At 39.4% G+C, this 23,940-nt stretch overlaps 1 protein-coding gene across 1 annotated transcript; it reads left to right on the forward strand.

Annotated features, from left to right (window-relative positions):
* The first annotated feature begins 15,289 nt into the window (after positions 1 to 15,289).
* Positions 15,290 to 18,192, forward strand: LOC144700786 (PGR5-like A protein). Its single transcript, XM_078572316.1, has 7 exons — positions 15,290 to 15,550; positions 16,253 to 16,315; positions 16,404 to 16,490; positions 16,580 to 16,817; positions 17,481 to 17,554; positions 17,650 to 17,748; positions 17,969 to 18,192. The coding sequence occupies exons 1-7, from the start codon at positions 15,290 to 15,292 to the stop codon at positions 18,047 to 18,049; spliced, it is 903 nt and encodes a 300-aa protein (XP_078428442.1). The 3' UTR covers positions 18,050 to 18,192.
* The last annotated feature ends 5,748 nt before the right edge of the window (positions 18,193 to 23,940 follow it).

The following is a 23,940-nucleotide window of genomic DNA, read 5'->3' on the forward strand; positions in this document are numbered from 1 at the left end:
ACACCATGTATATGTGCAGGAAAAATGCAAGAAAAAGGAATAACAAGCAATAAATGGGGTACGTGTGATGTGGTGCCACATTGACGCGTCATGTTTGCCCCTAATCTTTCGTTGGCCATTAAATGGTCATCACTGTATACATGAACCAGATATACATATGAACACCATTTTCATACATGGATTCGACTAGGTGCCACAACACGTAGGTGTCATTGAAAATAATAAAAAATTTGGCTCTTATTTTATTCCTCTCTCTCGTTTTTGAAATTGTATTTACTACAATAAAATCGGACCTTTTTCTATTGGCCACATCATCAATGTGATTAAAAAATCAAAACTATTTGTAACCATTGGCTGTTATGGCATTGTGATTTGTGATGCCATATTGGCACTTTTGACAATGATTAGTGTAATCATCATTGCAGAAAGTTTTGATTTGTTAATTAACAATGGTTCAGATTGCATTACATAGTGCGATCGAGATTAACCCCAAAAAACGCATTTATAAATTCATTCAAAATTAAGTATAAGACCAAAAAATATAAATAAAAATATTTCCAACTTAGAAAATTCATATATTAATGAATATAATGTCAATAAATACAAGAAAAACCACATTCAACTCAAAAAATAATTTATTCCAGAATATAATGTTCGAAACATCTCTTAAAATAATTAAAAATTCATAAGTTTTAAAATATCCTTGGAAAAATATATCTAATCCTTGTAGGCTTGATAACCCACACATATAATCATTTTAATGCAAAAAAACATGTAAATATTACAATATTAACCTATTAAATTGTGTTATCAAATAGCAACATAAAATTTATTAAAACTCATCAACTAACATAATAATAAACCAAAATATTATCAAATTTTTCTAGCATAGGAAGAATGCTATGGAGCACCAGTCCCTGACGTTGGTATGTATCTTATTGGATTGTGTCCTTAATACAGATACTTCCTTGTCAATTTTTTATCATCAATATCTTAGCATATGAAGGGATCATCCTTGACCAGAGAATTTCTAATTAAAAATGAGGATAAATAAGAAATAGGTACTAATTTAAAGAGAGGATCAAGGAGATAAAGTGTACATGGAAACATTTCCTCTTACAACTTGTTTGACACATGGTGACGATGTCTAACAAAGTCAGACTCATGTGTTCCGTGTTTGATGAATATGGACCATCATACTTTGGTGTGATAAAGATCTTAAATCTGAAAATTATATTGCCACATTATACTGGATCTCATAAGATAGCCATTTTTTCCTCATTGGTTCTAGCTGTTGGGTTTGTGTGTCCCTCATAGTTTGGTGTAAGATCCATTCGATTAGGGTCATGGATCTAAACCTACATGATGAGGAATCCAGCCCAGCTGTTAATGGTTCCTTCGAATTTTAGGGCTATGTATCATTACCATAGGTCAAGATCCAGCCTGTAAAGGCCATGAATCGGACCCAAATAGCGTCAGATCTAGCCCACTAGGGATCAATCCGATCCATAAGGCACAAGACTTGGACCTCTTATCATTGCCATTGAAAATGCCTCAAGCTGCCACTACTACTCATGGTATTCCCATTCGTGTCATCACAACACGAGTCACATTGTTTGCTCCATGTTAGAATGTGTCACCCCCTTTTCATGAGAATACACATAGGGATGCCCATGCTTCAGGTTTTGAGGCCACATGAGCCCACTTAGAGTTTTTGTATTCATATGGTAGGTTTTCCCATGAAACATGAAAGGTTGATCTTTGGCGCTTTGGTTAACTGTGCAGGATTTCTTCTTCATTGGTATCAAACCAAAAATTTAGCTATAAAATACCATTTTTAGGTTGTTTTTTGTGCATAAAGATTTATAGTTTTTTTCTTCGAAGAGGTTAAGGATCTAATCTTTAGTGATCAGGTAACGAGATATAAATTCTCAATTGAAGTATATTTAAATTATTTTAAAATTTTTGAGTTTTTAAATTTTTTTGGGAACCAAAAAATATTTTTAATTTAAATCTTTATAAATATTATTTATTTTAAAGATATTATTCCAATAAAATAGAAATTTTAGGAAATTATATCCACTTTTTAAGTATAAAATCAATAAATTAGTTGAAATACCCTTGGATGATGATCTAGCAGAGGGTTGTACGGACAGTTGAGCTGATTGGGGTGAAAATTGTGGGCCACAACACACCATTGAGAACTAGAGTTGAGCGGAGATGTGCAGTGGATGAAAAATTTTGTTAATTTTTGCTATATGAGGAATTATTGGATGTGTTTTGGTGGAATTTGAAAATCTCATTGTCACTCCTCCCATGGATTCGGTAGCATTAGGCTACCTACAATATATTAGTAGTAGAACTCCCTGATGGGGCACAAATAGAGATGGAAAGATGTTAAATAGAATTATCATATCTCTTCAGGATATTGGATTTAATTCTAAAAGTCTGAAGGGATAGGAAGACTTAATACGAAGCCAAGATCGTGCCCCTGATTTCTCATATTTATAAATATATTTAACAATTTTGAAATACCTGCTGGATCCATAATTGTTGCTGAATATTAAGGTTTAAGTGCATTTTAGTAAAATATTTAATATGTATTTGATGAATGTTCAAAGTAATGCAATCCTTAATAGTGGTTGTTATCGAAGCCTTAATAGTGGTTGTGACTAATTCTAAGTGAAGATAAAATAGGACCTTCGTTCTATTAAAAGGCTATTTAGTTTGATCATATGGTGAACAAGTCAAATCATGTATTCAGGACTTGTATTTTCTATGACATGAAGATAAACATGTTTTCTAACAATTTTTAAATATCTGTCTGAATTTGAGTTCATTTGATTGGTTTAATAACTTCGTCAAATTCCTAATTACTACCTTTGGGTATTTAAGGCAGAATATTGATGATTTAATGAAAATTAATTACATGAATATATTAATATCTAATGGGGATATCTTGATTACAATGATGCTAAAATCAAATATTAAAATTTTCATATTATTTTGAAGCTGAAATCCTTGGCATAACGGTTACCTTTTCCTCTTAACACTTGAAAGGCATTTTGAACTTATGGAAAAATAGCAAATATAAAAATTAAAAATTAAAATTATTAATGTTTGATGTTGTCTAATTATAATCAATATATATGACTTTTTTAAATTTGAAAAATTAAGATTATGCCCTTTTAGGTTTCTAAGACCAAATATACATATTTTAGCCCTAATTTCAAACTCCCCATCTCCCTGCTCTTTGAAAATTGCAGTAAAAAAGTGAGAGAGATTTTTCAATCCCTTAAGCAATATTTAAGTAGTTTTTAGCACTCTTTCAAGCATATATTTTTTGCTAACATCAATGCAAGTCCATAGATCTTGGAATCAAAGGAAAGAATGCTGGCCTCCAAAATTTGCACATCTTTGACCTTGTGATAAGTTTGACCTCTTTAACATAATTTTATATTTTTTTTGATATTTTATTTAACTTAGAATAGCTAGTAACATCCATAAAAATCCATTGAACTTATAATGACATCTTTTGGTTGACGCGGAGGAATCGATGTTCAACTAAGAATGTGGAAAGATTGATATCTAGAGATTTAGTTTTTTGGATTTTGAACATTTTGTATGATATAACAGTGGTGTGTAATTGTGATTAAAAATATTCCAAGTGAAATTGTCTCCTTTGGTTTAGAAATGAAGAAAATATTTTACTTTAAGCACTAAAGTTCAAACATGAATCAATGAATTTCATCCAAAGTGAAACGTAGAGGAGAAGGGGACTTGAGGAAGGAACCACCAGAAACAGGAAGGTAGTGCTTCATGGAAGCCATAACTACATTTTTAAATATTTATCTCTGAAGTAATAAATTTCTTACTAAAATTATTCCGATTGAAATACATGAACTGCGGGCTTGTCTTGAATGAAACTTAGAGTGGTTGTACTGTGTTGTTGAGGAGAAGATATTGTTCATATATATTTTTCTTGGTATATCTTTTTGGTCAGTTAATTTAAGGCTTCAAGGGCTATAAGAAGAAGGCTTTGTGGTCCAAGTTGAAGTAGGTGAAGCGATGTCGTTCCATAGAAGACTATGGAGGTTGAGGACAATATAGCTTCATCAAAATTTTCCATTTTTTGATATCCTGTTCAGTCCTATTTTTAAGTGATTTTCTTGGGGGTATTCACACATACACAATTCGGACACATTATCACCTCGGGATGAATACCCCTGAAGAACATTAAGGATTAGCCTAAGTTGTTTGGGGGGATTGTGTCCTATTTCCTATTCTCATTTCCTACCTAGAAAAATCCTAGGTTAATTAAAAAACTAAATATTCGGCAAAGTCTCTAAGGTGTTCTCAATCGGCGAAGCCTCCATTGCCTTTGCTGAGGTGTTCTCAATCGGCGAAGCCTTCTTGGACTGATCTGAGGAGTTCTCAATCGGCAAAGCCTCCAAGTATTGAGCTTAGGATTTCTCAATCGGCGAAGCCTCACAGCCAATCCTTGCTCTCTCATTTATAATTTTAACTTTTATAATATATTTTAACTTCTATAATATATATTTAAACTTATTGCGCGCCCAGGAGGGCAGCGCGCTTTATACTCCATTTTAAAAAAAAAGGCTAATTTTCTTACTAAAATAGCTGATTTTAGACCCTAGTTTAAGCTCTGTCCAAAATCCTGGTTCTAAGGGCTGTTTTGTTCCTACAGATCTGTTCTTGCCCTCCTATGATACGAGGGGGTACATGGGTTGATTACACACTTAATTTCCATTCTCATAAATTTGTCCTATATATATAAAGATCTATAAAGTGTATTTTATAATTATATAGCTACATAACCTAATTCACAGCCCCTCTTAGTTTATTCCCAAGCTACTTAAACTACAAGTTGTCTTCATTTGACCCGGATCTTAATGCGATCCAAAAATGGTCTTCTTTGTTTTGTATTTGGCCTCTTTTTTTGGTCCAAGGGATAGCTTAAGCTTCCCTCCTCTAGCCCAAAGTGAAGCTTAATCTTATCTTTTTCCTCCATGCATATCCACCCATTAAGGACACTACATAGTTCAAGGTTGGGGTTGAGAAAAATATCAATATACCATTACTAATTATCTCTATTCAGTGCATAAATTCAAATTTGAGGTGTGAACCAATTTACATCATAGACAATGAATATTTTAAACTGGAATGTGAGAAACTATCATTAAACTATTTCTAATTTTTAAAATTTGTACATCAATTCAAGTTGAGGCTTGAAGTAATTTTTTTCAAATATTGATTTTTTTTCAAACTTTCCTTCACAAATCCAGAAGTGATAAGCTAAAGAATTAGGTTTAAATTTTATGTTTTTGGTGCCTTTTAGTTTAACCAATAAATTTATATAGAACTGATACTGAAATAAAGTTAGCTATGAAGTAATGAGTATGGTTATTCTCCACAGGGAATATCGTTTATGGATTTAAAGCTCATTCAACGGTGATTCAACAAGGGTTAGAGGAGATATTTATAAATACGAGATGGTGAAATAGGGAGATATGGTGCAGCGAGAAGGTGATAAAAAATATTTAACAAAACTGAGATGAGCATTAATAAGAGTCAAGAATAAGAAGACATGAATGGATCAAGGATGAGGGACTAAGATGGATGAGAGAGAAGATGGATGAGAGAGAGTAGGGGTGATGATGGAATTAGAGAATGAATATGGGGAAAATGTGATGAGATGGGTGAATTGGGGTTTATGATTAAATGGAAATGTGACATAAGTCTGGTATGGAGATAAATGGATGAGATGTGGTGGTGATGGTAAAATGCAGTGAGAATAAGAGAATGAATGTAGATCTAACCTAATAGATATATTGGAGAAAAATTAATATAAGAGAAGAGTATTTACCATATGTCCTTAACAAGCCCATCTGGCCTTCCAGATGGTCAGATATCAAGCTCGAAAGTTGGACAAAACATAGCCGTTGATTTAATGTAAATATTTCTCCCTTCGCCCTCCCAGCCACTGTCATGTCACATAAAGAGTTTCATTCCTTAAATTTCTCATCTTCCAAAGAAGTGATCAGGTATGATTTAATTCATCATTCCAAATCCACGGCTCCTAATCGGCCACATTTTTTATGTAACACATGGATTGTGATAGAGTAGAGCGTGTTACATTAGAGGGGAATTAATGCTCGATGCGATGTAACGAAGTGAAATGACGAATGATGCCAAACGACGTTGTTGGCGTTGTCCTGAGGTGTACCGAGGCGATGCTAGGATACGGGGAGATAGAGCGGACGTCCTCAAAGACGTCGTCCATCGGTGTGGACCTACGAAGATGCGACTACGTGATGCAATGAAACCCTAGGTGAAGGTACGAGCAGGCCTTGACTCATGGGGTTCGCCGGGTTCCATGCTCCGGGCGAGTGATCGATGGGGGTGACGGTGACCTCTCTGACCCTCATCGGAGAGATGATGGAGTCTACAGGGGCGAACAGGCTGAGTCCATGGGTGCTCTCACATAATGGACGGGCTTGGCCCGTACCTAGGGAAGATGCTCGTTAGATGCTCTCATGTCCGTTTATACTTTAATCTAATCCATCCCGAGCGCGGTGGAGTGCAATCGAAAAGGTATACAACAAAAGATAGATTAACGAGCAGGCTAGGGGAGCGAGGTACTTCTTCGGTGACATCGTCCCGGAGTCGTCGCCCTTGTCGATGCAGGGATACAGGTGGCGGGGTCAGTGGAGTGGTGCCGGAGGTGGCACGGCGTCACTCGGCTGGCGGCATGGCGCGGCTCAGGAGCGGTGATGCAGCGGAGTCAAAAGGGGAGCGGTGCGGAGTGCGGGAGGTGACGGCAGCGAATGCGTCGACGGCAACGATGCTGGTGGCAGCAGCGCGAGCGGCAATTGCGTGGATGGCCATGCAGCACTACGGCAGCACAACACTGTCGCGAGTGACGGCGGCGATGATGGCGGCGTGAGCGGTGGCTCGGGCGGCAACGCAACGGTGTGAGCGGCGACAGCACTCGTCAGAGGCGCGGGCGTGATGGCAGTGGCATCTGGCAAAGGCACGGGGTGTGTCGACAGCGTGAGCGGCGAAAGCGCAGATGGCGAGGCGGCGCTGCGGCGGCGCGTCAAGGACGCGGGTGACGGCAACGTGGGTGACGGCGGCGCAAGCAGTGGCGTTTGGTGGGCGTGAAAACTAGCATGACGGCGGTGGCCTCTGGCAAAGGCGCGGAGCGGTGTGGAGCGGTGGGGGGTGATGCCGGCAGCGGCCTCAGCTCGGAGTGACACAGGGTGTCGTCAGCAGCGGCCTCGGCTCGAAACGGGCCAGGGCGGCGCAGGGCGGCACCGGCATCGGCCTCAGCTCGGAGTGGAGTGGGGAGGCGGGGGACGGCCCAAGGGCGGTGCAGGTGGCACTGGTGCTGATGACTTCCCCTCTCCCTCTTCCTCCTTTTTTTCTTCTTCTTCTCTCTCTCTCTCTCACACGAATGTGGAGTGGCGGGGCCCCTTTTCAAAAATAGAACTCTTTGACTTTTGAAACTTGACCCAAGAATTAGGGCGCCCACTCCATCCCTTATATGGGAATGTTAATGGGCCCCTTGAAAGAGGTCCAACAAGGGGGGCCTATTAGACTTAGGGGCCCCCTTAAAAACCCAAAACAAAAGGAAAAAAAACATAGATGAAAGTAGAAAGACGGGGTCAAAATGCCGGGCCTTGCAGATGGATATGGCCCGAAACATCTTGAAACTTACGAGCACATGCCTGTCTACTCCTTCACCTTGATGTGCCGATCTGGCGATGTTCAAGCCGATAGGTGTTGCCGGCGACGGCGTGGGCTTCGCCGTCGTTCTTGATGGAGGGAAATCTCTTGCTCCATTAACAAATATGTTTAAAGAATTAATGATAAGTATTTCAGAAGTCAAATGATAGAAGACGTAATCGGTTGTCAACACGTGACGGGTTTTTGACACAATCAAGTTCCCAATTGATCCGTGTGATTGCCTTGAATGGACAACACAGTGGGGGATGATCCTCGTCCAATGATGTCCACACTGCCGACATGAACAAGCAGATCCAATATTGACAAGAAGACTTTCTTACCACACGAACAATGGCTAATTCTCACACATTTAAGTTTGCTCAAGGCAAATGAATAGTCGGTGATCGGCACTAACAGAGATAAATAACACTGTAAAATAAGGGAGAGGGAATAATGACCTGGGGTCCAATTCACCAGACGAGGGTGATTCTGGTTGTCGATAGATCCCGTAGCAATTCTGGAAGAGTTGTCGATCAGGTTCTAGAATAGATGACCACTTAAGTGAAAGACAGCTTCAAGTGATGACCGGAGTATTGTAGTACTCAGAGTAGATTGTGTGTGCGGACACCATGGGCAATAACGTCCAAGGGCAATAGCAGCGTGATGGAAGAAATAACGGGCAAGTGGGGGGTAATCACACAAAAGGGTCGACGGCCTTATAGTCGGATCAGCGGCAACGATAAGGGCCACAGTGGCTTTCTTCAAATCGTTGACAAAGAGAGAATCAAAGATGTTGTAGTCCACACGAGAGCAAGCTTGGACAAATGGCCGATTTCTGATGATGTTCGATCGCCAGAGATAGCAAGGAAATCGATTATTGTCGATGCAAAATAGACAGTCGGAGACCTTTCGACTTGCCCGTAGATACCTGTTGACGATTCGACCGCGAGTCTTCTACGGTGGAGATGTGGAGTACACAAGCAATGTCGACGATCCTTTTTTATTTTTTTCTTTCTCAGAGAACACCTTCAGGGACTGATCGGAAAACAAATACTGTGTAATTTCAGTGGGGAAAATTTTGCGGAGGAAGGTATTGACGGTGAAATAATTCCTCCCTTTTTCAGCAGGTCATGCAACGATCTAGGCGTCGGTTCTCTTCTTTAAACATGGATTTGGCAATGCTGATTCACTCTCAACTGAAAGGGACCACGAGGAAGGCAAGGGGCACCCTCCCCCAGAATTCTTCTCGATAACAAATTCACCTTTGTCTTCTTCTAGAAAAGAAACAGGAGGAAAAAAAAACAACGATGAAGTTCTGCCTTTCAAAACGATAACTGCAACGATAAAAGTCAGATCTGGTTTTCAACAATGACATGCCCCTCCTTCCCACGTCCACCCCTCCTCTTCTTTATAGAGGGAGAGTGGTAGTTGTGGGATGTCAATTGGGCCCCGTTTAAGGAGAAAGCCTATTGGGTTTCCCCCTTAAAAGGGCTCTTTAGGGAGAGAAGAAGCCCAACATGGATTTCCTCCCCCTAAAGATGGCAGCTAACATAATTAAGATAAAACACATGCAGGAGGCCGGTACTCACGCAGGAGGGCCTCCTGACAATCCAAAGACGACGAAAAAGAAAATTACATAAAGACACACAACACAAAGCAAGATGATGACGTCGCTGCTCAAGCTTGATAGTGGAAGCATGGGTTCTTCACGTCGGCTCGGACTCTGCGAGGTGGCTGGTGACAGGTCGGGGCTTGATCAACTGCATGGTCCTCCATCATTTTTCCTATGTGCAAAAGACAAGAATACATGTACACTTAAATCATTATTAAGTGTGTGATGTGGCAGCATGTTTCCACATGCCATGTCATACAGTGGTTTGTGTGGATCAATTGCAAACCACCGTTGGTATCTGAAAATTTTGAGAAAATGAGATATATCATTGAAGTAATAAACATGTGTGGCGTGGCGACACATTTTCACACACCAAGTCAACCTTCAATTTATTTTATCCAATCACATAGTGATATGAGCAAAAGACGCATATACTTCCATAATTTTTTACTTTTCAAACTATAAATAACTGAATAAACTATTCTATCTTCTCTCAGCCTTTGAATCACCTTTCTTATTTTCCATTGGTCCACGTCATACTGTCAATAAAAAATTGAAGCTTTGTCATCAAATGATTGACCATTCTGTCACCACCGTTTTTAATGCCATAGTGGTAGCTTTACAATGATTAACTGAAAAAAATATTGAGTAATTCAATAATTGGTCACCATTTAATCAAATGGAATAGAAACACCTTGCACACCGAACAAATATGCCCAAGAAACCTAAATTAATTCATTGTAACTTATACATAAGTCCAATAAATAAATAAATAAATCTGACTTAGAAAAATTAATATTCATGAATTTAAGGTCAAAAAATTCAAAGTCCTCATTGTAATCACTAACCTTCTGATTGCCCTGCTTGAGATCCATCCACTTTAGGAGGAGACGTGTCATGTAGAGCTTAGGGATATACTTATCCTTAAGCTTTCTTGACATGAATTCACAAGTGATGGGTGGATCTCCTCGTTGTCTCACGTCATCCTTCTCGTTCTTCCAGAATACCTTGGCCTGGCCTCCAAGTTTGGCCTCGGCATATGCGACGCAAAGATCGTCATCCATATCATACCACTAGAAGTAACTCTCTAAATTGAACTCCCAGTCCGTATAATCCTTTGGATTCCGCATGCCCTCGTAGACGGGAACTTCGATTTGGACACTCTTTTGAATCATGGCTCGATGGGCCTCCCATCTACGATCTCTATCATCATCATCATAATGATGACGGGCTGGCTGATGACGACGAATGTCCTGTGGTCTGTACGGATCTAAGGGTTTTGGGGCGGGATCCGGGACATGATGGGCGGGATCTCGGCGGCACGTCGACGGTCCTCGGGGCCGTTGGCACCGTTTGTACATATTGACCGTATTGGGCAGGAGCCGCATACGGTACGTAGGCTGCGGAAGTAGACGGCGGTGCAACTAGTGGTGCCGGGGTGGCATAGGGCTCACGCGATGCATAGGTGGGCGGCGGCGCATAGGTCGGCGCTGACGCATAGGTTGGCACCGACACGAAGGTTGATGCCGGTGTGTATGTTGGCGCCGGGGCATAAGTCGATTGTATCGTCGCTGCGAGCACACTAGGTGCCCTGTAGTAGCCCTAGGCATCGTATGGAGGTGGATGAGTTGGTGCCGAACCATATGGTGTCGGGTTCGCTAGGGGTGCCGGCGGATAATATGGCTCCTCTCCTGCCAGTGGGTGGCCATGCGTGTATGACGGTACATAATCGTCATGTATAAAGTACTGAGCTGGGGCCGGCTCATAAGGTCGGCCCTCATAATCATGACGTGGTCCTTCTGGTCGATATCCGGCTGCGGCAGATGCCTCCTGTCGGGGCAGGAATCGCAGCTCCGGATAGTTCTGTGGTCGTTCCTGATAGTAGTATCGGTCCTTGTTGCGTCGCGGAGGACGATATCGGCCAGTCGAAGGTTGTCGTCATTGTTGTTGTCCCCATGGTATCTGACGTGGCTGATAGGGTCACGTTGGTGGCTCGTACAGTTGAGGCGGCACGTTGGGAGGCGGCTGGAACTCCGAGCTATCTCTGGCTGGTGCTTTCCGGGGTCACTAGATGATGTCGCCGGATTGTGACGGCAAGTAGTGAGTGTTCGGCGTCGTTGTTGGTGCCATGGGCAGTGTCGTTTGCCCAAGGTCTTTGGACCGTGGCGGGGCCATCGTCTTTGGCGGCTCGCTAGTGTGAGTATGGTGCCTAGGTGAGGACTCCCTATGGGCGCAAATAGATGACTCAGCCTCATCAACGTCAGGCGAAGCGGCCTGAGGAAGTGCTAAAATGGGATATTCCGTGAGGAGATCCGGGAATTCAGGATCAAACATTGGATCCTTGTCGCGTGATGCACCGTCCACGACAGACCGTAATTGGCCACGTGTTTGAACCATCCTATGGCCAGTTATCTCGTTCTCTAGGGATTCCTACCTAAGAGATAAAATAACACTGAGAAAAGGAGGGGGGAACGGATGACCTATGGCTGGATGTGGACGAGTCAAACATAAAAAAAAGAGCTTCAAGATGTAGCCGCGCCCAAGTCACTTGGATGATGAATGATCCGGTTTGGAAACCGATGGACGGAGAAAATAGAGAAATTATTGGACGATTGACCCCTTCACTGTTGGTCAGAACCACGGTAAAATGGAGGTTCAAGGTGACAGAAGACTTCGAATGCCCCCATAAATTGATGAAATGCCGATGACGGATAGGGAGATCTGCACTTGATCGTTCGTCCGTGGCCTCAAGGGCAATCTAGAAGGAGGGCTGACCTCGTGCGATTACTGATATCCACCATAGAGAATGCCCAAATACTACGGTGGCCCAATATGGATTGAGTGAGTCACGATAGACTCCACGGCGGATCGTAAATCCTGTCCGCTGGATTCCAGAAGGGCCACCGGGAGGGACAATGCCAGGGAGGGGAAACGTGATAATTTCCTTGCGAGAGAGTGCGAATCACAGGGTTAATTCCGTCCGAGGGCCGCAGGAAGAATCGTTTCAAGGATGATATCGAAATCAAGAGACCAAATCTGACAAGGGGCCCATTTTTTTTATGCGATTGAGTCATGTAACCAACAGTGAAGAGGGTGGTGACCGTCTGGTAAGAGCGAACCTATTCGTGACTGCAGCCTGACTGTGGAGAACGTTGATTGACGATCTTTCTTCTTTGTTGGTAGATCGAGAAGGTGAACTCCAGGAGTGGAGATATACGAGGACGGCGTAGTGATCGTCCGCGACTTCTTCCTCTCAATTTGTCGAGGACTTCTTCTGCCAGCAGCAACGATGATAGTCTTCTTCTTTCTTTCTTCTGCAAGACAACATGAACTGTCGAACGACTTCTCTTCTTTGACAATTCCTACGGCTATGTCTGCGATGCCTCCTCTTCTTCTTCCTCTTCTGATACACACCTTCTTCTCTTGCAACAAGTTAGAACGAAGAACAACCAAAATAACTGCCACTAACACGAGATCTTGATTTCACAATTCAACAAGCCTTCTTCACATTCACCTTTCTCCCACAACTTATAATGAAGTAGTGGCAGTTAAGGGGATGGTAATGGGCCCCTTTTTAAAGAGGGAGCTTATTGGGCTTCCCTTAAAAAGGATCTTTTAGGGGAAAAGAGGAGTTTATGTGGACTCTTCTCTCCCCCTAAAAGGTACAATTTGAACAGGTACATAACAAACACGTACAAGGGGGAGGCTGGTACTCACGCAGGAGGGGCCTCCCGACAATCCAAAGACGACGAGAAAGGAAAAAACACATAAAGACACACAACACGAAGCGAGATGACGACGCTGCTTCTCAAACCTGATAGTGGAACTGTAGATTCTTCACGTCTGCTCAGTCTCCGCGACGTGGTTGGCGACAGGTCGGGGCGCGATTGACTGGATGACTTCTCATCCTTCCTCAGCCCTCCAAATGAAGAACAATATTTTTGTCACGCTACATGGAATGCTATGTCACCCCTAAAGTCAAAAGTTTGTCATATCACAATATGGTGGATGTGGGCTGATAGAGGCAAATTGCATATAATTTTTAAAGTCGTTGTAAATTAATTTTCCTACAATCAAATATATTTGATAAAAATATAAAACTCACTCAACTTTATAGTTAGAGTAAGGTCATCTCCATATGGACTGGTTTTAGAGATGTATTTAATGATAATATTAAAGATAGTAAGGGTTCTTTGTAAAAAAATTAGGCATATCTACATTTGTCATCTCTTTTGCAAGATTTTGATTCTACTTTGCATAAAAATACTAATGATCTTTTCCATAGGGGATTTTTTCTACCTAAATTCTTTGTTGAATATTCTACAAGTAAATGGAGAACTATATGGACTGATGGGCTTACAAGTCTTGACTATTACGAAGGATGATGTTACCATATTGGGACTGTTGATGGAGAGGGAAATAAGCATATTACTTTATTAGCTTCTTCCCATTAGATATTTTTGAAATATTTTTTTAACGACATGTTTACTTTCATTCAAAATAACAAATTTGTGTTTCAAAATTTACTAGCTCTGTATCCGAAAGATTTTATAATTCCTCCAACTTATTCCAAAGATTTTTTAGTGCCCACCTCGTGCAATCTATGTTGAGGGAGATATAATGAACTAGAGCGTTCATCCTCCATTAGGATGCACCAGAGAAAATAATGTTTATTATTTGGGAAACACTATATTTGAGTGGCTTATTATGAATGTTAGTGAGGTGGGCTTGATTTGAAAATAGTAAACGGGGATTGAAAATAATTAAGATGTACCATAAAATAATGTCCATTATTTGGGAAAAGCTATAGTTGAGTGGTTTTAGAATGTCTATGTGCTAGGCTTGATTTTACCAAGGATTATGAAAATAGTAAAATAGGATAGTAAAATCCAAAAATAGATGTGCTTCGAAAGCCACCAACCAACTTGCAATAACTGAGAGTGACGGGTTGGACTGGTGTCAAGAATCGGTGCCTGGAAATCAGGGCCTCTAGACCATGGTGACATTCTCTAGGCAGGATCTACATTAGGAAAAGATGGCCCAAAACCTCTAGCCAAAGGCAGAAACTCTAGGCAGGACTAGAACAAAACAGAATGGCAGAGTCTGTGACGGATGACTGACAGAAATTACGTCCCATCCCCTCTAATCCCCTAGATGGTCCCCAAACCCTAACCACCTTATCACTTCTCAAAGCAACTGGGCCATAAATGGGCCCAATTAGAGGCAATTCTGTTTTTAGTGGGCTATTATTTGCCACCCACACCTATAGTTCCGGATCATCCAGGACGTGGACGATGGACGGGCGGGGACGAAGATCATCCAGTCCGATGTCTGGAATCAGTCCAGGAACATGAACGGGACAGTTTTTTTGTCCGAGACCTCCGGACGGGATGGTTTTTTCGTCCGAGTGGACGAACACCATCCTGTCCGGAGGCCTCAGGACAAACTTCCATCTCGATTTTCGTTCAATCTCTTGGACGGGACAATTTTTTCGTCTTGGGAAAAAAAACCGTCCCCTCCATGTCCCTGCACTAGTAAAGTTCCGGATCGTCCGGGACATGGACAATGGGCATAATGGGACGAAGATCGTCCAGTCCAACATCTAGAATCAATCCAGGGACATGGATGGGGCGATTTTTTCATTGGAAACCTCCGGACGGCACGGTTTTTTCGTCCAAGTTGACAAAAACCATCCCGTCAGTTTGTCTTGGGAAGAATTTCCGTCCCGGTTTTCGTCCAACCTCGCGGATGGGACGATTTTTCCTACCTGGGACGAAAAAAACCGTCCCCTCGGCGTCCCTGCAGTAAGGGCCACACCCACAAGAATCTTGACCCACAGGATTTTGTGGCAGAGGGGGGAAAACGAGAACCAGAGAAAGGGAAGAGGCCCTTTTGATAATAAATATCTTGGCAGGACTTATAAATTTGATGCAGATCTTGTGGTTGATGGCGGTTGATTCTGCCGGAATCTCCACGCGACTCATGCGGCCGTCGACGGCCCCCGCCGCCGCGAGGGAGGGCGGCGCCGCCGTGGGTATGCTCAGAAACCGTCTGGGCTGGCGGCGCTTCTCTTTTATTGACCGAAAGATTGCAACTTGGCGCTGCTCGGCGGCGGAGGGGCCGTCGTGCATCTTCGTGGGTCCTATCGACAACGCCAGCAAGGAAACCCTTGAAGCGCTCTATCATCAGGCGAGTCGGCTGCGATTCGTTATACTTTCCCCGATCTGGTATTTTTTGGATTATATTGCGTAGCAGGGAAGCGTCGTTCTCAAGCATCGGCTGAAATTGGGGCTGTTTTGAATAGCTTAGGCATAAGTTGTGGATGGATCTGGATACCGATCGACATATTCACCGCATTCCTCTTCAGCTAGTTCATAATTGAAAGCTTTAAGATGGCATTTATTTTTCTTTAGAGATTCGATTGTAAGTCTGCGTCTTTTCTATCGAAATATGCATTTCGGGGGAGTTCAGTGTAAGAATTCGCATTATGAGACTCTTAGAGTTGAAATGTTCTCAGATGAATGGTAACAGATCTCCGCATCTTGGATATGTTTTTGGTCCCGGCAGGCGAATTTTCAGTCCTCTTTGTCGATTGGATTATGCATTTCTGTAAATCAGCATATATTAGTTATGGGGTCGAAGTCGCTCGTTCGAGGATTAAATATTTGACTATGAATCTCGTTAATTCTCATTAGTATCGTACCAAATCCTATCAATGAAAAAATTTATCGAGAACAAGTTCTGAAAAAAAAAATCATAAAAATGAGTCCTATAATTCAATGACGCTGACAAATTTTGAGTTTCTGTGTTCATTTTTCAATCGAACCTGGCATTGATGACGCTATAATTCAATGACGCTAACAAATATTCTAATCTTCTTCCGCATGGCAGGCCCGTGATTCTTACTACAGTGGGAAACCGTTAATTGTCGATGACATGTTTGATAAGATAGAGGTGAGCCTCAGAACTCCTACTCTCTTTTCTCATGCGGCAATTCTAAATTCATACTGGAAAATTGTTCACCAATAAAACATTCGAACAGCTGAAGCTCCGCTTGTATGGCTCCAAATCTGTTGTGAAGTACCCTCGTTGTAGCTTGAGAAAACAGGCTGCCTATGCAGATGCTGAGGTAAATTTCTTTCCACGTGAAATATGTGAGAATCTTTAGCAATGAGTCAGATTTTTTTGGGCTCAAATACGATATTACTTGTAGGGCAGGAAGATCCTTCTCAGGTTTTGGCATTAGCCAGCATATGGATTCTGCTGTTTACTTTTGGCACATTTGTCTTTCTTCTTCCTACACTTTTGGCCGTCAGCACCACTTCCACAGATGCATTCAGCTCAAGAGTAATAATAGATAACGTAGTATCCCCTCTTCATTGGCTCAGTGCAACGAACACTTTCCTATTGGTCGGCCTTGGATTTTTGGTTGGCATCCCTATTTCATCGGCTTCAGGTGAGCGGCCCAATTTCATGTCTAGGGCAAAGCACAAGCTTCGTATTATTTCTTATTTGATTTCACGTCCGTGTCTGTGAGATATCTATGACATCTTGTTTTTCCTTAAATTTGATCTCTGTTTAATTTTCATGTCATTCGCTATGCCTGAAACGTGATTAGTGTTGTTTTTAACGTTCTGGATAGGATTTCTGAGAATTTATGTTCTGAGCGTTTTTCTGCTAGCGTATAGATTAGAATTTTATTTTGTATTTTATTAATAATTTACATTGCCAATTGCAGCGGATTTGTTCAATTTTTTTAAAGTGGTATCCTTGGATTACCGCAGTGACAGTTAATCGTAACTTGTCATGATTCTGTAAACCTCAAGTCAGACTTCCTGGATTTTATCAGTTAGTGAATGATTCCATCAGTATTATTTTAGAAAGTTGTTGATGAGTCATAAATACCCATTTTATTTGGATAATTCTACAGTATGACCGGGAATTGACAGGGAGTGTTGTTTGATTTTCCTTGATTACTTTCCAAACACTGTTTCATTGTTCAATGGACATTGAAGCCGAATTATTTCTCTGGAAATAGCATCCGATACTGCGGCTGCTGCTTAAAACTCTGTATTTTTTTGGCTCTGAGTAATCACTGGTCGATATCGCTTTGTTTCAGTTCAAGCACTTAAGGGGCTGCTTGCCAACGACTTGGTTGCACTAAAAGGCTATTGTCCGCATTGCGGGGAGGAGGTCTACTTTTTGTTACTTGTCCACATTTCTTTAAAAAACCCATTGTTGAGACGATTCGTTTATTAACTTAGCTAATCTGTCTGCTTTCATTCAAGGTGTTTGCCTTTGTAAAATCTGGAAAATCCCATCAGCAACCCCACCGCACGGAATGCCACGTGTGTGGCTCCTTTCTTGAGTTCCGCACAAAGCTGGAGGTATGCTCCATTTTTTGCAGCTTCTCGTGAATACAAAAATAATTCCAAAGAAGAGTAAAATGCCAGTTGAATTCTTGCACTATTCCCTTGTTCCCAGTTGATATCTATCTCATTAATCTTTCCAAAAAAATAAATAAATCAATCTCATAAGCTATTGTTGTGGTTAATGTTATCAAACTTATGCACGCATCTTCACTGTACATTTGCAATCTGCTTGCAGAAGTATCCGGGGAAGAACTGGGTCTATGGCCGCATTTACCTTCTCCCCAGCAGCAACTCAGGACGGCGAAGATGGGGGTAGTAGTCCATGTTGGGTTGTCAACTAATTGGACAAGCTCCAACTTGATATTTCTTAGCTATTGTGATTTCATCAGATTTGGTCATAGAAATCTCAGAAAATCAATTAATGGGGCCTATAGAATGGAAGGGCTTGTTCTTTTTTTACTTTTCATTTTTCTTTCATTTGATGTAAACCTCTTCTGTTCCAATGGTCCTGTAGCACTCCAAGCCCTCCTGCTCCTCTGTACCTTCCCTTAGATTAAAAATTAATTAGTGCATCCATTGTTCTAAAATAGTTCATCCATATATTCATTTTTTCTCCATCTTCAAGTAAACATATACAAAGGATTTTGAGCGGAGCTTTTCCTCTAAATTCTTCTTTATGCATCACTACTCAATCTCAATGAGGATATTTGAGTCAACCCTCGTTTGAGCTTGGAAGGTCAAAGGAGTCAAAATAACACGGTTAAAGCTCAATCATGAGATCGTGGAATATTTAATCAATGCATAGAGAGAATTTCACACCACAAAAATTTGAGATTATGTGTATCATCATTTACTCTTCTCAACATAACGTGCTATGATTGCCAGCATAAAATACAAGTTGTCAACGTACTTCTTGTGTTGTCATAATCTTGTTTTGTTTTTTTCTCACTGATCTTAGAATTTAGCTTAAAATACAAGAAATATTGAACATGAATTCCTGGACAATGCAAGAAATACGCGGAGGTTGAATTGATTTCAGGATTTATTTGATTTATGTCATACAATTAGATTAGAATGTGAGGACTTTGCGTCAAGTGATCAATCATTTGAGAGGATTAAGTTGAGGAATTTGAGGATACCATATTAAACATATAAGGTCTTATATGATGACGGATGAAACAAAATTTGAAGGTCCTATCATTTGAAAGATAAACCGAGGGTATATAGGGTTGCTTTAAGGAATGCATTGATCTCACTTAGATAAATAACAATATATTGGTCTTATACTCAATTTAAACCTACGAAATATTTTGAGATTGACATGTCCAACAGTGAATAGGGGAAAACTTTCAGTTATCTCTTAAGTTTGGGAATTTGACCATGACTATGAAAAACAAACTCAATTAAAAATATTGAATGATACCAAGTAGTGACCATGCCACTAGACGACAAGGCAAATGTAAAAAACATATGGTGGACTTAAACTCCATTAGTCTTGTATAATGAGAGTTGTCTAGGTGACAGTACAATGAGAGTTGGTAACCCTCTTTGAAAGATGGACTAAGGAATAGCCTGAAGCCCTAATAAGATTACATGTGTAATATTTTTCTTCTTCCTCATTCACCTGTTACCCATAAATTTATGCAATACCAAATATCTTATTTAACCCCCTCCCCATCTTCTTAAGTCGTTTAAGGTTAATTGCTCGTTACTAAAAGAAACAAGGGGAAGAAACAAAAATCCTAAAAGGTGATAACAACCAACCACAACACACTCAGAATATGGAAACCGAGTAGAATGATAGTAATAAGGTAATCCAGATAAACTAGGATCATCCAGATTTCAAAATAAAATAGGGCATATAAATTTTTAGGAAAGTGATGGATTATTATAAACAAATATATTTGATGAAAACATAGAAAGTGGTTGTGATTTCAGCCACAACTGTATCCAAAAATAAAAAAACTGGAAAAAGATGAGAATAAAGAAAAGGGAATGATCAAATACATCAGTCACAGTCACTGAAAGAAGAAAAAAAATAAGACACAATGAAGATTAGGACAAACCTGTTACCAAAGTATAAGAAATGGAATAAATAGATGGAGGTTAGTATACCAAAATCCATTGAAAAAATATTTTTCTTTTTAGTTAGATGCAGGTTTATAAATTAAATACTTGAAATTAGAAAAAAAGGTATGAAGAAGGGAAACAGGAAACAACACGGTATCATAGCTCATTAAGACAGTCTTCACAACTTTATATGACAAGATGAATTTATCAGGGTAACTTCCACATATGAAGAAATCCAGAAGATCGAAAAAAAATTGGATATAATACAAGGTTGGAAATCATTCAAAATCAAGGAATAAAAAATGGTAGAAATATTTTCAAAAGTGACTGAGTGCTGTGGAGCATGAGATTGTATATACTTCATCTTATAATTTGAAATGGAATTTTGATTTTAATTTGGCACAGCATAGAAATATATTAAAAATATGAAATACAAAAATAATATTCATGGACTTAATTCCTATAGATAGGATTTCTTAGGTTTGTAACTCAATAGTTGAATCAGATACTAGTATTTTCTCTCCATTTTTGGTAATTCATTAAAAATTGATTGAATGTCATCAATTTAGAAACCTATATATAGTAGACCTTTTTATATTTAGATCTATCCCAACCAGTACAATAATAGGCTCTGGTAAGGAGCGTAACAAATGATCTTAGTTAATGATTCAGTTGAAGGTAATAGTAAACTTGAATATGATCTTATGCAAACAATGGTTGTTTTGGGCAAAAAATTATGTAGAATATATCAATCTGTACGACATCAAAGGGAATCATACGTGATAGAGAAATAAATGTGGGATAGTTTAAAAAAACAAGGATAAGACCATATGTATGAGTCCAACTGTGTGTTCTTGACTCCAAGAAGATTAGTGACTCTTACACTCCATATGGGACAAGAACTATACTAATTTATTGGAAAACAGATGGAGAAATATAAAAGATGGAGAACTTTAATCAAAGGCTTTACTGTGAAAAATATTATGAGGAGTTAAAAGTTGACGACAGTCTGACATCTCTCTGATAGAAACCCTGGCTTATTTTCTTTTCTCTACCTCCGGTAACATTATTTATTTTTCATTATAGAGTATTTAGTAGATAGATCGATATATATTTCATGGGTGATCAAATGACCTTTTATTTCCCAGTTGTTGATGATTTATTTCTGTTTTTACCCATCAACGTGAGCATTGCTGGTCCTGAAATGAATTCGATCCCATGTTCTCAAATTTTCCATCTCCTTGTGAAATGGTAATAAAATCAAGATTTGGGCTATTAATGTTGTTGTTGATATTCAATTTTACTCAATAATATTTATAAACCTTTAATCATTGGAATATGTCTAATTAGTGATGAGTAAGTGTAGTCTCCACATGGATTAGATGAGCTCAAATTTGATTAATCAATGAAAATTTGTAAATCCTTGAATCTTAAAATAATATGATGAGATAGTGATGAGCAAGGATCATCTCTACAGGAAACCATATATTCAATTTTAAATGAGTATTAGAGGTGAGCATATTTGGTAAGAATTATGGTGAGAAAGAAGACACTTTTAAATGAGTATTAGATGTGATATGTAATGCATATAGTTGTGTGTGGTAGATGATGATGATGGTAAGATGGAAAATAATATATGGATGTTCAGAAGAAAATAACAAATAGATGCTAGGAAACTCACCGTAGATCCTTATATTCTTCCAGAATTAAGGTGATGCAACAGTTGGAGAGCCCATCCGCTACTATCAATAACTAACACCAACACCAAGATATCTTTATTTCACTCAACCTACTAGAGTTTTAAATTTATAGATCAAATGATTTATACATGAATATAAGGATATCACAATTTATACATGGCGAGAGATCTGAAGCTATCCTCAAATTTAGCCAGATATCACAATTATAAGTTGAATCATTCTCAGCCATTGGTCTCTCTCTCTCTCTCTCTCTCTCTCTCTCTCTTTCTCTCTCTCTGTTTGTCTGTCCCCCCTCACACACACACACTCACCCTTCATTGATCCACATACCTAGAAAGCTTCATAAAAATATTGTTTAAAAATACATTTCGACTTGGAAAACTATTTTCTTAACAAATTTCATGTTAGATAATTCCAAATAGATATGGTTTGACTTCAAATGTAACCTTATGTCATTAGATCCCTCCAGGGCATCGACAACCTGCATATGAAGATGAGTTCCTTATCATCTAATGTTGCTTCCCTTCAATAAATTAAGAACACTTAAAATTTTTGAATTGTCTCCAACACATCTTCTTTCACTAAGCCTACAATTCTAGAAGCAAGTTCAAGTATGGTTTTTACGGTTTTGGTCTATCTCTTACAGATTGGAGGGCATAGCTCAGAGAGGGGAGATAAAAAAGATGCCCATATATTTTCAGCTCAAATGGCCTTCTAGATAATCATATATCAATTTTTGAAGTTCTTGAAATCTGGGGCATTGATTTTATTTATTTTCTCTCTCTCCACCTCATCACTACTACGAAATGACTTTAGGGTTTTGCATCATTTTCCCCTCAAATATTCCATTAGATGATTGGTTTTTGTTTTAAGCATCATCAGGAATCCATTTTTTTGGCATGACACTTGCCTCAATAACTAAATAAGAAAACTATAGGTGTTAATTCAGCATTTAATGTATGAAATGGCAACACATTTTTTGAATGACATGTAAATGTTTTTTTCTCTCTCTTATAATGAAACACCACCTCCCATACATCCAATTTTCTTATATTCCATAATATTTACGGGAATTTTAATGTCTGGATTTTATGGTCACTACTTGTTCATTTTTTTGATAATCAGAAATAATGTGATAAATTTAACAGTAATTACATGCACACTATGTGTTTATTAAAGATTAATATAAATTTATATGAAAAATTGTATTAAAGATTAATCTAATTTTAAGAATAAAGTTTGAGTTTTCTGGATTTCATGGTATTTTAAAAAATATGTGACATTAATGTGAGAAAAAATTCTATAATTCAGAAAATATATTTCAAGAATGATAGAAATATTATTACGGGTTTAATGTATAAGTCAGAACATATATTTATGGAATTATTTGAATCTTTGTAAGAGTTATAAGTCAGAATATTTTTATTTAATCTGTATGGCCATGTGTGACAAGTTATTTTTTTTAGAATGTGGCCTATGATTGGTGTCGGCCACCCAGTGGCTACGATCAATGCTTTGATTTTGTTTTTTTAATGTGTCAATATGACACATCCAATACGAAATAAACCATTTTTGTAATAAATGCACCTTGGGGACAGAGAAAATATCTTTTTAAAATGTCAATTCATGGATCTAGTTTTTATTTTTGTGAGAAGACTTGTCGCAATATCGAATTTCACAATAGGAAAAAGTCCCATTTAACCTCCCAAAATTCATTTTCTTCCTTTAGATTTTTCAGCTACGTGAGGTGTTAGCATATTAGTGACATGGAAATGATGCCTGTCATTTCTACCTTTTTTGATGTTTTTTTAGGACACATGTTCACGTCAAATTTAAAGCACAGAAATTAAGTAACCATTGGTAGCTTGTTAGTGCATGTTTGAACTATTTTCAGCTGCTGATTATGATGTGGAATATTTGAGAAACCCGAGGATACTGGCCCACATTGGTGATTTAGGCAAGGAGAAAAAAATTAACGACCTAGCTTTCTCTAACTTTAAATCAAGATGTTCCGGCTTAAATTTGGAGGGCATTTACTTTTTACATTCTCCATACATCCATGCTCTATTAGTAGATCCTTCCACCATTTTAAAAAAGGATCCCCAAGATAATGTCACCGATGGAGCGCGCCAGCCCACTCCATTGAAGACGTCTTTGGAGCCGCCATCATCGTTATCGACGGCTTTGCCGGTTCATGTCCAGCCCACACCAAAGCAAAGAAGAAACACCTGGGCTCAAATACCCCGGGTAAAGCATGTCCATGTATCTGACCGTTTTTATTTTCATCGACATGTGCTTCTTATATTCATTGTTTTACTGTGTTCGTGCGTTCATGTTCATTGTGTCCGTATCCATCGTGTCATGTTCGTATCATCGTGTGTCGTATCGTTTTGAGTCGTTGAATATGAGTCAGACATATCTTTATTTTGTGTTAAAA

Source organism: Wolffia australiana, chromosome 1 (genome assembly GCF_029677425.1).
Source record: "Wolffia australiana isolate 7733 chromosome 1, ASM2967742v1".
In the NCBI taxonomy this organism is placed as follows: Eukaryota; Viridiplantae; Streptophyta; class Magnoliopsida; order Alismatales; family Araceae; genus Wolffia; species Wolffia australiana.

Coding starts and splice junctions, on each gene's coding strand:
- LOC144700786 (XM_078572316.1), top strand. CDS start 15,290: ATGCAGATCTTGTGGTTGATGGCGGTTGATTCTGCCGGAATCTCCACG. Junction 16,316..16,403: donor ACATGTTTGATAAGATAGAG/GTGAGCCTCAGA, acceptor ACATTCGAACAG/CTGAAGCTCCGCTTGTATGG. Junction 17,555..17,649: donor GTCCGCATTGCGGGGAGGAG/GTCTACTTTTTG, acceptor CTTTCATTCAAG/GTGTTTGCCTTTGTAAAATC.